Source organism: Urocampus carinirostris, chromosome 1, assembly GCF_059441175.1.
Source record: "Urocampus carinirostris isolate Australia breed hairy pipefish chromosome 1, RoL_Ucar_1.0, whole genome shotgun sequence".
In the NCBI taxonomy this organism is placed as follows: domain Eukaryota; kingdom Metazoa; phylum Chordata; class Actinopteri; order Syngnathiformes; family Syngnathidae; genus Urocampus; species Urocampus carinirostris.
In genome coordinates, this window is record NC_142349.1 from 54,721,127 (window position 1) to 54,737,115 (window position 15,989).

At 36.5% G+C, this 15,989-nt stretch overlaps 1 protein-coding gene across 1 annotated transcript in view; it reads right to left on the reverse strand.

Annotated features, from left to right (window-relative positions):
- Nucleotides 1-15,989, reverse strand: part of eif2b3 (eukaryotic translation initiation factor 2B, subunit 3 gamma) — a 53,129-nt gene that overhangs the window by 20,968 nt on the left and 16,172 nt on the right. Inside the window, exons 6-8 of the mRNA XM_088356257.1 lie at nucleotides 5,689-5,778; nucleotides 1,186-1,322; nucleotides 398-588 (exon numbers count right to left, since the gene is read on the reverse strand). Of these exons, the coding sequence (XP_088212383.1) occupies nucleotides 398-588; nucleotides 1,186-1,322; nucleotides 5,689-5,778 (418 nt within the window). The remainder of the gene's footprint in view (nucleotides 1-397; nucleotides 589-1,185; nucleotides 1,323-5,688; nucleotides 5,779-15,989) is intronic.

The following is a 15,989-nucleotide window of genomic DNA, read 5'->3' on the forward strand; positions in this document are numbered from 1 at the left end:
CCGAGAGGACACCTAAGGCCGGGCTCCCAGAAACTAAGAACCGGTTACTTTTTCATAATAAAACAACAATAAAGGCAAGGAAGGCCCGAACTGAGTAGTGGAAAAATGGCATAAGCTCTAGCTCGTCATACGCACGGACGAAAGTTACAACTTGGGGTCCCATACAACTGCCAAAAGCAGAGCTCTATGCACTAAATATTCACTTTGTGCATGCTGGCGGTCAGTAGACGAAATGGGAAAACAATTTTTGGGCATGCAAAATAATTTGCTGTTAATGTCGTATGGAAGGGAAAATGCATAACAGAAGGACAAAAACCATCATAAAGAGCAGACGTAATAAAGTGGGATCGCCATATCCCAGGGGTCTACTGTATCAGAGGGCCTGACGCTTACTTACCAGCCGGTTAGCCTCAATGTAGGCGGCGATGGTGTTGATCCGGTAGCAAATGCCCTCCTCCATGATGTGCACGTAGCAGCGGAGCTTGTGCCCATGATAGGCCTCGCTCATGTCTCCGTGATGGTCGTTCCAGCAGGAACGCTCCTGCGCCAGCTGGAGGAGGCGATCGTCGCGTGATGAGATGAGAAGCTCTGAGAGGACGGACAAGAAATGCAGCCGTCATTGATCAGACTTCAAATGCTTTGCAAAGATGTTTGCTGGATCAAATGTTTCCATGTTTAGACAAAATTAGTGATGCACCATAATCGTTTTTATAAGAATTCATATGAGAGTAATATAGACTCTCCCATTTGATTAAAGAAGAAAATCTTTAGAATTATGTATGTAACAGGAGTAGGCACATAAAAGCTTTGGCTTCAGCCTACTCCCTTTGGGCACATCTTATTATTATTATCTTGAGGTACTGTATTATTGTATTGTACAGCTCTTTGTGTGCAAATGTTTTTGTTTCCTTTTTTTAACTAACGGCTGATGTTTTTAGGTGCAAACTGATAAAAAATTATTATCTTCAGTGGATGCTGGCGGGAAGGGCTTTGGGAGGAGGCATAATGCCAAGCCCTAACCTAAAAAAATAACATGAAACACGGATTCGGAGATCACCATGAGATGTAAATCTATTACATTTCCAAAGGAAACCTCATGAAGCTCTTTGGAAAGTTGGTAGGTACATAGCTTCACACAGGTGTGCAAATTGCAAACAGCTTCCTGGATGTTAGCGCGTAGCTCACCATGATTTGTAGAATTGTCGCTCTTCTTCTGGCTCTGCTCATCATTGTCATCTTGGGGTTTCGAACTGCTTTTCGGTCTGGAAAACTGCTTGCGTACCAAATATGGGACTAGCTCGCCACGAACTGATGAAATGGATCTGCGGTCGAGAGGAAATTTCCTATCTTAGCAATCAGGCTAGCAAAACATTTGACATTTTGAAAAAAAGCTAAGCCTGTGGAAAATGGGATTTTTGTTCTCAAACCTCATGTTAAAAGTACTAAAAGGAGCTGTATGGAATTTGGAACGTTTTTTAATTGCTGCCGCAATCTCGTGGCTAGTGTTATCATTGTAGCTCAAGTCAGCTCATTCATGATGCGCATGCAAGTACATGCATTTCTTAGACACACTCAAATAACCTCTTCTTGTTTCATCTTTCTTGGGGTTTAGACTCTAAGAAAAAGGAACGCCTTTTATCATTTTCATGCAACACTAAACAATAAAAACAAAACAAAAAACACGAAAATGACGTCACGCTGCATGCACCCCCCCCTTTTTCTATCATATTTAGAAGAGAAACTATGTAACTTTCAAATTTTTTAAGGACACCTCAAACGACGCACTCTGCCTTAAAAATGCTTACTATTGTTGCTATGTAACATTAATCAACAAACCCAAATTTCAAATTAAACAGGGGTGCTGTTGAAAAAAACTAGCTTAAATAAATACCTGATGAATAGTTAAGGTATCATTATTATTATTATTATTATTACGGTTATTGTGCTCTCAATAGGTTACTGTTTTTTTTTCTCTTTTCATTCCACAAGCAAGGTTACAATCAAAATGAAAACGGGGGAAAAATAAGAAATGACGGAAAAAACTGTAGCTCACCTTTATCCTTGCCATCTAATGTCTACACACTTTTCACATTAGTTTTTTCAGATAAACAATAATAATAACAAATACCTTAAGTGAAAGAGAAACAAGTTTCACATCACTCTGTCAGATTCAACATACCAGTAATCACTGGTCAAGTCAAGTTTGTGACGCCCTAATCACGAAGAGTCTCAAAGGGCTGCACAGACCACAGATTATTGCAAACCACTATTATGACACAATCCCCTGATCTAAAACCGACATGAGGGCAAATAATATTGTCAACATAAAATATAGGTTATTCATATGCTATTGGATAGAAGTGTTTTAAGCTTGGATAAACATTTCCAATGACATTGCAGATAATAGATTGACTAGAGATTTATCACAACTGTTTTTTATTTCTCTCTCTCTCTCTGTTCGTCTCTACCCCTTCTCATTTCCTTTGTATCATTATAATTAAGATTTGTAATATTGCAGCAATTGTTAATATTACCTTGACTATTATGACTATCCTGCTCTCTGCACACAACTGCTGTGCTCAGCTTTCCTATCCAATACCCTGCACCCCCATTTTACCCTCTCTTTTACTTTATTTTTGAGAGGGAGATTATAATTTCCATTAGAATGACAGGAGCAAAAACAACAGTTATTTCAGGAGGCGAGGGAAGTGCAAAGTGGGGTAAGGAAAAAATGAAAACTCTGAGACTAAAATAACATGAACTCTAGGTAGATATTTATAGTTTGTGCATATAAAGCTGTGATACGTGGCTTATTTTTGCATTTATTCAAATGACTTGGCCGTGTGAGATTACTGTTGGAAAGGCAATGGACAGAAAGAAGCAGATTTTGTTTTGAGAAGGCAGTACGAAAAGGGTTTGGCTTTGGAAATTTTATTGCACTTGTGTCTTTTGGCAAGCGGTCAAAAGGATGAAATTCCTCGAGTGACGTTTTCTGTGACGAGTAGCGGCTTACCAGTTCCTGGTAAAAGTACATTGCTGTTTATTTTTTTAAAACTTTCAATTGAACATCAACAATCAGCATGTTCAGTTTGGAAATCAGCAAATTGAACAAGCAATTTTGGACTTTGAAGATCATTCCAAAATAATCAGGGAGGTTATTTAAAAGTAATACACGATAATTATCTTACTACTAAGAGCCAAACATGACATCAGAGTTATTCGCCCGATAGAAAAAAAATACCCGATAATTGGTCACTTGAGGCCACGCTATAATATTCCATTAGCAGAAACTCCTTGTTATAAATATTATAAGCATTTATGTTCCTCAAGAGAATATATTTTGATTTTATATAGAAGCAGTACCTCAACTTGCTTGTGTTCTCTCTACCTCTCTGTCATGTCACTTGACATGAGAAGCATTTTCAAGGGTTTCAGGCACCCGTGCGAGCCCTGGCCATAACAATAGCTTGTCATTTTAGTCATTACTGACAAACAAAGTAATTATTGATCAAGCTTTCGTTTCTCCAAAACTACTTTTTGGAGACATGTTTACTAAAGCTGTATAATGTTTTTGTAAACAAAAGTAGAAAGAATTTAAAAAAAAGGATTTTGCATGTGTTTTCTTTCTTTTTTTAAGATAACATGCAGTTAACCCCTTAACGTTCCGCCGGTGGGCCGTCAGACTGTTAATAAACAAAGTCATGTCTTCCCGATGTCGCCGGTCTCTGAAATAGGTCATGCCGCATATCATTGGAAAGCTTAAACTCTTGGGATTCAAGATATGATGATTTGAAATTATACTCTTCACGTCTGTCTGAAACAAGACACCCAAAAACTATAAAGCCGGTATAACTCACCAAATGTGGTGAAATTCCACTAATGAAACAATTATACACAAACATGGTCTGCTTACATTCACGAGAGTTCAGTAAATTCAAAACCTGGAAGTTATTCATTCGAAAACACACAAAAATGCCGACAGAGGAAAGAAAAGCATTCCTGCATCGTTTGATGATCCTTGTTGTAATCAGTCCGTTTCGTTCCATAACTACCCTTTAAAAACAAACATGATTTCCAATATGGCTGTTAGCTTCTGAAATTTTGATTGACACCACCCTCAACCAATTGCAAGCTTTTTTTCACGGTCCTCAGCCTGTGACTACCCATGAGGGTCTATATTTAAAAAAGTCATGACCTGCATCAGCTTCAAAAATCTTTAACCAATAGTGCTGATCGACACATTGGTTAGCCAATGAAATTACCAACGTACTTTTATGCAATCTTACAGGCTGCATTGAAATCAGATCCATAAATAAACGTGCGTAATTGCGATTATCACGCACAAGTGTGCACAATTGTGGATTGACTTCTGCAAAGACAAGTCAAACATTTACAAATATTTCACAATGTTTAGAAATTGGCCAAAGTAAAATACACAGTTGCCAACTTTTTAGGGCTGCGAACTGATCGTCTCCAAATTGGAAACGCTTTGACATAATTTTATAAAAAAATTGTAAAAAATGTTTAGATTTTGATCACATTAGACAAGGTACCAGGTAAGGCTTCAAGCTATTGTCTCACCTGTATTCCAGCTAAGAAGCCCATGCTACACTCATGTGCAGGCATTTAATTGCAAAAAGAAATTCAGGTGAGAATGAAAACCTTCTATTTCTGTGTGTTCCAACGCAGATTACTCAATTTGAGTACCACTTGCAATTATAATTTCAGTTTGGGAAAAAAGTGTTACCCTTAAAAACAAAACCGTTCATATTCTTCAAACGGCTCAAGAACAGCATTCGATTTACTTTGGGTACGAATTGGATTGGTAATTTAGGCAAATTTTACAGGAACATTAAGGGGTTGAAGAAAAAAAAAATAAAACGTTATCAGTGTCTGTCTCCTGAAGCAGAACTCTATCGGTTATTTGTAGGAAAAATAATTTAAAAAGCTTCAAAAAAAAAGAGGCAAGAAAAGATCATTATAACACTTGATATCTAGGAGTAAAATAACCTTGTAAATTCAGCTACAGTGGCCCAAACACTTTACCAATTTCAGAGCAGTCTGGCCACTGGTGTGGAGCAGTGGGCAGCCAGGTGACAGCGTTCACAGGCTAAAGGCCTTATAGCCTGCCTCCCTGACACGTTGTAAAACAAATTAACACCTTGCTAGAGTAGCCTGCAAGCTGGACCTTTCAAAGCCCTGCACACTATGTAAACCTACTTCACATTTGCCACCAGGGTTGGGTAGGGTTACTTTAACTGGATTACTTTCAATTACTTTTGGATTACTCCAATACCAAATATGCTGATAAAAGACAAAAGAAACTAAATATGAATAAAACTATGACTCACAACACGTGGTAAGCGTTCTCTCCTGGCTTTGATCTCTGGCAAAACTAACATAAAATGTGACAGAAACAAAATTAAAATAAATCCAAACAGCTTGCCAACATCATTTTTGCTGTTCTATGTATTCCTTTACTCCCCAAGCCTGCACAAAATTTAGTAATTTTATTCATATTTAGTTTATTTTGTCTTCTATTAGCATATTTAGTATTGGAGTAATCCAAAAGTAATTGAAAGTAATCCAGTTAAAGTAACCCTACCCAACCCTGTTTGCCACACATTAAGCAGTGTATGCGTAATCACATCCGGACGGTTTTTAACCTGCTGGTATGGTAGAACTTACTTGTTCTCCACAAGAAAGTCCACCACTGCCTTTTTCATGCAGTAAATGTGAGCGTCCACAAGTCCTGTTTTGATGAGCATCCTTGGATGTCTGCAGAAATAAAACATTAGATAGGAAGTGTTACAAATAGAAACAACTTAAACAGAAGTATGGACTTTTTGGGATTATGTTGATTATTTGAAAATGAATGCATCTTGTAGCAAGTGAGTGAAATTGAGTAAATAAAGACGAAATAAAGCTATTCAAATGGTAAGGAGATTCCACGAACAAAGAGCTGCTTGTTTCCATGAAAACAATATACCCATGCGGCATAACTCCTATTGTATTAAAAAAAATGGAATGTATAATAGTAGATATTTTAGGGCAGGGTTCTCTAACGTGGTGCCCACAGGCACCAGGGTGCCCACTCAGGACAGCCAAGTTGTCCATGAACCTGCTCAGAATTTGAAAGTAGATCATCAGTGCTGGGTCATTGTGATTTTTTAGTAAAGCATTTTTTTTAGTTGTTGACTGAGTCTATTTAACCCTACTTCCAATAATCAACTTGTTAATACCATAATAACAACATGGGAATAACATAAGTTGTTTTATAAATAGAAATTGTGAGAGACAGAACTGGAGTAGTAGTGGAACTGAGCAAACGTGTGGATAAGAGAGTACTCGGTTGGTTCGGACACATGGAGAGGATGGATGAGGAGCGAATGTTGAAGAGGATCTACAGAGCAGAAGTAAATGGAAGGAGACAAAGAGGAAGGTCCAAAAATGTTTGTGTGTATTTTTGCCATTTTTTTCCCTTTTAGTTTCTTTGTTATTGTATGTGTTTGTCTTACTGTCGGTCACCCCTCTTGAGGGATATGACCAAGGTAGATGGATAGATTTTAGAAATGCCCAACAAATTGTGTGTTTATGGCATTAATTAATAACAAAAAGTAGCAGTCAGCTTGAAATAGGATGGAGCCTCCTAAATTATGGACTGAAAATAAATGCAAACTTTCAAGTGGTAAAGGAAAGAATTAACCCATTTAGAACAAGTACTCCTTACTCTTCTTCCACAAGCACCGTGGCAAATTTCTAAAACGGGAACGCATGTGTATTTTTTACGTTTTTTCCTTTAAATTAGTATTTTTACCAATGAAATGCATCAGGAAAAAAACCTGCTGATTCTGTCATACACTTGGTAAAAATTCCTTAATTTAAAAAAAACAAAAAGATGTGTCAAAAATTCTTACAGTTATAGTTATAATTATTCCCCTCCTGAGGACTTTTAAAGACCTGTAATTGTTTTTAAAGTTTTATTTAAGGCCTCTGGATGCATTTTAGTGTCAAATGTTGGGGAATGACTTAGATGACAAAATCTAGACAACTATAAATATAGTAGAGTACCGAATTCCAGCGTCCCTACCTTTCAGCTATTTTCACGTTCCGTCATGAAATATTGTTTTTTCGGCCCCTCGTTACAGCATTCCCCCCAATACGACATCAACAACAACACTATTTATCAAATGCCCAAAAACCAACCTTTTTTTGGGCGTATGATTGTGAAAGTAATATATCTAAAATGCATGTCTGCTATTCGTCAAACTTATATAAAACGCTGGTTTGTGCCACGGCATCATGAAAATACAAAAAAGCTATTGGCTGAACTTCCTCCCACAATGTTCCCCTTTCTCGCTCTTGGTTCAGTCTGGTCTCACAAATAAAGAAAATAAAAAAAGGTTTCGTTACAGGTCCCTAGGCTTGCAGGGATGCTAGAGGGTGAAACCAGAAAATAATAACCATGGACACAAAGCTTGAGATAATAAAGAATTACTGCTACTGGTAATATTGGAAACTGATACCATCTGTTTTACATAGGAGAGCAAATCTAAAAAAACGGCATGGAGAGGGATGGGTGCCGCCAGGCTGTACTTGCCCAAGACACACCACAAAGAGTTTCCCAACTGTATACTTAAAACCAAACTGTGATCATATTTGTCCGGTCCCAAATGTTTAACTATTTTAAAGGTAAGCCCCCTTCCCAAAGACAATGACCGGGGGAGACAGGTTTATGTCAGTAGAGGGTTGTACACAAACACACATGACATTTATAAAGTGACAGGCAAAGAAAACCAAGTCATGCTTCAGGCTTGAGTAAACAAATCCACCCACACCCTTTTATGTCGTGTGCATACCTCTCTTTGAAAGCTTGTTTAATTATTAGTGTGTTTCAAAAAAATAAAAATAAAAGGGATGTCTGTCCTCCTACAACATTCGACACCAATTCTTTTGCAATATAATACTAAAAGGCAAAACCAGTTGCTAAACATTTTCCATTTGGTTTGATTCTTGAAATTCTTCTTGGTAGAAAGCTATCGATTTGAAAGGACTGTGTCTCATTACCACACAGCAATCATGAAGTTTTCACAAAATGAAAAGCAGGCATGGCAGGCCATGAAGCTTTAACACAAAAACCTTGATTTTCATTTCCAAAACAGACCCAAAGAATGTCTGGCAAGTCCCGACACTTTAAAATGACGGATGCATCATGTCTGCAGGCCTGACTGCTTGGCTAAGATCTGAGCATTACAAACAATTATGACAGACAGTCTGTAACTATTTGTGCAGACAAAGGAAAAATGAAAAAAGTACACAAACTAATGGCTGTGTTTCAATCATTGATATCAAACGAACAAACAATCATCCAAAGAGAACATACATTATAATTAACAGAATAAAAATCTAGCACAAAGTGTTGCAGAAAATAAAACACTAGGCATATTTTTTTCTTTTTAAATGTAAAATATTAATTCCAGACATCAGTTTTACATCTTCAGTTATTAATCTGATAAGAAATAATGAAATATATATATTTTACAAGATACATGTGATTTTGACAGATTTAGGAAAGTCTTTAGATATCCTTTAGATAACAATCAAAAAGTTTTATTCACATGACAACGACCATTACTGTTTATTTGTTGTTAGAGCTTCACAAGTTAATTATTTTTCAATGATTGTTTTTTTATATGGAGCTGTGGTATTTAATCCTTTGATAGGTTATAAAAGGATAAGAAATGCAAAACTGGGCTATTCGCACAGCTTCTTTAAAGTGACAGTGTGTTATAAATCACAATCAGTTTACTCTTACTTAGAATGGAGTTTAAGTAAGTGCATCTGGAAAAGAGGCTACTACAAAAGCACAATTAGAAAGAAATCAATATTTTTTTAGCGTGAGCAAGGAGGAATTTTAGCTAACGACAGGACATGAGTGTGTGAATTCTTGTGAGCGACAGCAAAAGACAAAGCAAGTTGGATACAGCCAGAGCGGGTGAAAAGACCCAATATCTGAGTTTGTCAGAGCTGGTGTAAGTGGCTAACTTTAGCAGCTAGCGGAAGAAGATACCAAAAAGGACAGTAAATGATTGCATTTGTCAAGCGTTGGGATGCTGAATCACAGAAATCAACGACGTTAGTTTGAACGACCAGTTGTGGAAAGGCGAATGACACTGATGGACTAAGCAGAAGCAGCTAACAATAACAATATAAGCTAGTGAAGTCATAGCCTGCAGCTAAGTGGCTGACTGAGTGGAAAAAGAAGGAAATAGTTGACAAAAAGATGCCTAGTTGACGATACTCGGCGACCATCACATGGCTCTAAAGTGCTAAAAGCACCACCCGGACAAGCTACCTTTACAAAATGATCATTCAGGCTTCCGTAGTAGTAAGATCCCTGTCAAATATGTGAGCTTTTTTAGTTCTAGCCATCCATTTTCTGCACAGCGGGTTGTGAGGGTGCTAGGGCCCATCCCATCAGTCTTTGGGCAGTGGGCTCCCCGGTTGCCAAGGGAACTGAAACATGGACGTCTGCACCGTTGGGCTGACCCGCTAATCACTCAGCCGCAATGCCACTTGAATGTATATGCTAATGCCAATTTAATTAATATTGACTGCTTTCCTAGTTGATTAAGACTGACAGCTGCAGACACAGTCCACAGTCTTCATGGTTACTAGACATTTCCCTGCAGATTTTATTTTTTAAATGTAGGAAAAAGATGAGTTCATTTTTAGAGCTTTTTAACCTTGTGACTTAAAATTCAGGGTGGCTTGTTATTCATTTCTAAACCTACAACTCTCCCCAAAAAAAATAATGTTAATGAGATAGTATATGTGTTATTGCTTATTATTTGAAAATTTTAATGAAATATTTTTACACCACTTGGAGTCGCTATAAAATAATAAGAACTCTTTATTTCCTATTGTAATGGTTACTGATATCAGACACACTTGGGTTTATCTGTTTTCCAAAATGCAAAAGACAGCAAACAAAGAAGTGCTACTAAATTGATTCCCATTTTTTGCCATTTTGTTTTGCCAATGTTTTGGATCAGAAGTCAAACGGTAATTACTTGAATATTAATAGCAGGCAGTCACTTTCCCTTGTCGTTTTTATGCATGTTTTGATTGCGCTAAATAGAGAACATCACTCAACAAGTTTTAACAAAATGTTCCGCTAGCTCGGGTTCACTAAACTGAGGTCATAATTCTTCTCACACCCAGGAACGATTATATGCTAGGGATTTCGAGTGACGGTTACTAGGACATGCTCTAATGTAGTAACCATCTTTACAGTCAGTTAATTCTTTCTTTGGGACTCTGGTTCAGTGAAAACACCCATCATTCATGCAAATTTCTAAAGGGAATACCATCAGTGAGGAAGTGAAATTGGTTGGCTACAACAAGAACGACTTCATCAAACCCTGCCTGGTGAAATTTGCAGCGATTATTAAAACAAAACCTCCTAGCTGGGCTGACAAGTGTGACTCGAGAGGACTGCTCGGTCACACGTATTTTACAAACAAATGCCATCAATCATACTGCGTGTGTTCCTCAGTTTTCAAAAGCTGAAAACCACATGTGCACCCACACACACGGTAAGACTTCCTCGGTGCATGTTTTCAATGTACAGTATTTTTTTTTCACATGGCATGCTTGTAGGTTTATCTTGGAAATCAGACTCCGGATCTGTGACATTGCTGTTCATCACAGAGTGGGAGAATGATACCAAGAGCAGGTGTTTTCAAAAGCTAAATGTACAAATGTTACTGTAGTCTCCTTATTTGGATGTGGAAATAAAAAAGAGAAATACTCTCCAGTGAAGCACTGGGTTAGTGACATAGCTGCAAAATATCGACACTCGTGGTTCAGAATACAGAGAATTTTCAGATTAGGAAAACATTTCTAGTAGCATTTAAGAGCGCTATGTTTAGCTTGAAAGTGGTTCCTTACAATGCTATCAATAATTACTTGATTGTCCGAATTTGGTATAAATAACTGTTTAATCCATTTAATCAACAGATTTGAAAGAATGACATTTTCATTTAAAAAAATGATCAGCGCTTGATTTTTTTTTTAATTGTTAGAGTTTTCATAGAAAATACATGTTTCGTATTTTGCTATAAACTGGCCCAGTAAACTACAGAAAATTCTAAGTATTTGCATATGGTTTATACTTTGTGTAAATTCACTTGATAGAATTCAAACAAAATAACCATGAAAATTGAGGCAATAAGTGTCTGAAATTCATGACAAAAAGTTCCCGGACAGCACAACTCTGAAAAGTTGCCTGCCCCATTTTTCAAAACTTGAAACACAATTAGAGGACGAATTGTAAAGTATTAAGGATTGATAATCAGCATATATAACAGAACAACGCTTTAAAATTAAGTTCATTATAAATCTACTTCTAACATTCATTGCATGTATATGAAATCGCTGTTTTCCATCTGCCATCAGTATGTACCTGTATTTACTTGTCTTAATTCAGGCAATGTTTAGGTTGCGTCATCTGCTACAAGCCACGTGAACTCCTCTTTCCACGATGCTTTTAAAGTACGTTTATGTTTTGTAGCGTCATCAATTTTGTTAGCTTCTTTTGAATCTTTCTTCTGGGGCTGAGGTATTGGCTTGATTCCTAACCACTTCTCCATTTCATTTGTGTTCTCTGTGCGTCTACTTTGGAAAATGATATGCAAATTAAAAGCCTTAAAACGTTTGGGAAAGTCCGGAAGCACAAAGTTATTCGATGCAGGCTTCCGCCGAGTAAGCAAATTGCAAAACGAACCGAAATTTCCAAACTGAACGAAGATTTCGAAATTAAGCAAACGTTTGATTTGAAAAATATATATATATATATATATATATTCCTTGAAAAAGTTGTCAGTCACCCGGGCGGAGACGTTTTGTAAGTTGTACGCCCGACGCAAAAGTTGCACGCCCCGGGTGTCTGGGCAGACGTTATTTCAGACACTGGTAATAATCTTCAACTGTTTTATTGTGATTAGTATTGTTATTATTATTATTATGTATTATTTCAAGATGATTAAACCTTAATCCCAAATGGTTAGCAATGTTCCACTAATTGAGTTTTCCAGTCAGCTTTATTGACTAATTATACAAAAAAAATGTAGGTAAGAAGTGAAATGGGATTTATTTTTGTTTTATAAATGAAAAAAATGGCACCATGAGTAAAATACTGCAATTGACTTATGGCAACCAATCCATTATGAATTTACGAAAACTGCAAATGGTTTTAAATGTAAAGCGTGTTGTGCTTTTAGTTTAATGTTTAGTGATTCAAATGTAAATAGTGATGGACAGCTAATGCTTCATAAAGCACTTGTGATATTGATTGATCCCTAGATGGCACTCGCTAAATCATTTAAATCTTCGTAGTTTTCATAGTATATCAGTATGTAGTGATTTGCTGTTATCTGGCGTATTGAACTGAGAACGATTCTTAGTATTTGATTGCTCTGTATTACATGTAATAAATTGCACACATGTGGCTGTAATCCATTATTCCCCAGTCAACTGTTACTGAGAGCAATGGCGATCGTATTGGCCAGCCTAAAATGAACAGCGGTTTCTGCCTCGATCCATTATCCCCAGTCGACTACTGCTGAGCGGGGGCCAAGAGCAAATTTGTGTCATGCCTGGCAGCTTTCTTTCCATTCTAAGATAAAAAGCACCCTGCTGCCGCAATTCATTATACCCAGTCAACTATAGCCGTGAGTGGGGCTGGCAGAATGCATGGTGTAAATGTACCTCGCAGATTTTTGCATATGATGTGAGGTTCTGGTCTCCAATAACTGCAGCAACGAGAGACTAGAGTAATATAATAATAATAATAAAAATCCACAATGCACCAACACGAAAGTCCAATCGCAAAATGGCAAGGGAATACTTCAATCTAAGCCGTATGTTTGTGGCCTGAACATAAATTGTTCTAGGGAAGAAGCAGGTAGTTTTTTTTTTTATCCCTTGCATTATACAATCAGACGACTTGCTATAAAACACAAGGCATGATTCAGAATATATGTTAAAGTTTAGTTGGAAGCAGTTGGGTCGGACGTTACAAAAAGCTTACCCTTATTTGTCGAATTTCCTCAGCTGAGCCGCCATGACCGAGGGACTTATTTTGGATCTTGGGTTCTAGCCCGCAAAGTAAAAAGACTTGTGCAGGTTTTGCGATTCCCTTAATACCGAGATTTTCCAATACATTTTTTTTAATACAATTGAAACCCACACATGGTCCACTGCTGGTGGAACAAAGATAGTCTGGCATACTTACGATCTGGAAAGTGAGCTCAATCCTTGCTGTGTCACATAATGAAATAAACATGTATAAAAAGGTTCAAAGCCAACTGGAAATTAGAAAAGGCAGCTGCCCTGATGTGACTGCCAAATCTAACATTTTGCAATCAAACCTCCTAAATACTATGTCATCACAAATTCTTCTTTTATTTAATGAAATGAGACATTATATAGAACAAATTTGACTCAAATCTCATTTTTGATATGGGTGAATTACCAGAGTCTTTATTGGGAGATGCAGCCTGAAAGACAGAGGTTGTGCAATAATTAGAAACAGATTCAAAAAAGCTTCTTCATTAATTTATAATTGAATAGTTTAATTGTTTTGCAATCAATTAATACAATTACATTGTTTTCAGGAATATTGTATTATTTAATTTGAAATATATATCGAATTTAAATAATTTAAAAAAATATACATATATTTTAATTTAATAATCGCTACAATTATTATTACTGTATTCCCTCGCTGCTTCTCACTTAATAGTCTGCGGCCTCAGTGCAGAGGCATGGTTAAAATGTGGGGGATTACTTTGCCTATTTTCGCATATCAAAGGAGAAGAATTACAGTATTCTTAACCTGAGTAGGGCTGCAACTACCAATTATTTTAATAATAGATTAATCTGACGATTTTTTCGATTAATCAATGAATCACACCGTTATTAATTTCCTCTTCTTCATTCAAATATTGAAATGTTGTGGACAACTAAGAAAATAGTGCACAAAACAGAATATTCTACAATAATAAACAATAACAAATACGTGTTTCTCAAATAACAAACAAAATCCATACAAAACGTATGCTATACACCTGCAAATATATACTTTTTTAATATAAAGTGTTGCTTAAAGGACATGAGGTTTTGGAACAAAAAATCATTGCAAATCTGGAAACCCAATGACACGTATGAACAATTACATTCCAAGTGTTTGTCAAATATCTCAATAAACAAAAATACATAGAAATCAATGGTATACGCCTGCAAATGTATAAGTCTTTTACAAAGTGCAAAAAAATATGTATGCTTGTCGTTTAAAGGGACGAGCTTTTGGAAAAATGAACAAATGCAAATTGAAAACCCTTACGAGCAAAAAGTAACCATTATCACCTTTGATCACCAACTTACTCACTTTCTTCTTTTAGAACTTTGCAGTGCAATGCCAGCATGTCAATGAGGATCTCAATAGTGACAGCTGCTTGCTGTGGCATGCATTATGTGTCTTTTTCATCATGAAGCTTGTCATTGTTTGCAGTCTTCTATTAAGATTAGAACGAATGAGTATTATTATGGCAAAATTTACGAGGAATCAGTCAGACTTTGCCAGAAAAGTAAACCTTGATGCTTAATCTTAAAGTTATTAGCACAATTGTATGCAACTTGAGCTTTTTTATATAGCAGAATTGCACACTCTTAAGCCTACCCCCTTTGGGCACATGTTTATGATAATATTGTATTGTTCAGCTGATTTTTGTGTGTGTGTCTGGTGCAAATAATGTGTTGTTCTCTTTAGTTAACTGGTGTTTTTTATGCTGTGCCCAAATAAACTTCATTCTTTCATTTAACTGAAATAAAAAGTATCTCGCTCACTCACACACAGTCGCACATCAAGCGAGCGACCAGAGACTAATGTTACGTTTCCTCAATTACACAGACTTTGTCATTAAAATTAAAAAAATAAATATTGATGCTCAATCTTCCCACCATTTTTTGAAAGTGGAGATTTTTTAATGAAGCACAATTAAACACTGCTTAAGATTATTTAACTGAAATAAAAAGTATCTAACACACACACGTGCAGTTATGAATCAGCTAAAAAGCAAACAGCTACCTACCAGAGACAAAGGTTACGTTTCCACACTTAAAAACGCAAATACAAAACGAATAAAAACAAATAATGAAGTGGCTACTCTGAGCTCCCTTTATCCTCTTTGGTGACTCTATGTCTTGGTTTTGATTTCTGGCTCACCATCGTGGTTCTCCAGTGGCAAATTATTGTTTTTGTTTTGTGTAGTGTGAAGTTCTCTTACACTTTTGCAGACTTTGGTCGAACTGGTTTCTTCGTGTCCATCATGTTTCATAAGTTGAATTGAGTGTAGCCTGGCTTCGCGATGTGCTGAGTGATGCATAAATAGCGCGGCATAACGAAATAATGAACTAATACGTTGCCACCGCTTTTAAACATCGATTTTAATAATTTGTTGTTGCAGCTCGACTAATGGGTACAATATTGAGGGAATACTTTCAAAGGGCCTATCAAACAATTTAGGAAAAAAAAATTCTGGGATCTTTTATTAACTGTATTTTGTCCACTCTAGGCAAAAGTGCTAACCACTGCACTACGGTAATGGTTAAAAGATCCAACCAAACAACAATTTTGTCGATGCAGATGTAGATGATTCCAACAAGAATGCGGACAAAAAAGTGAAACCAAATATTTGACATCATAGAGAAAAGTAATTTTAAAAATAGAGTCTGTTGTTAGTAAGATTTTTGATATTCTTACAGATACTTATTCAAAAACTGCAAGAATATTAAGATGGATGTCAGGGTAAAAAACAATCCAATAATCACTCAACAAAGTTAACTGAGAGGCTAACTTAAAAAACAAATTGTAGGCAAAAAAAAACAAAAAAAACTTAAAAATCAGCAAAGGCTCAAGCTACAGG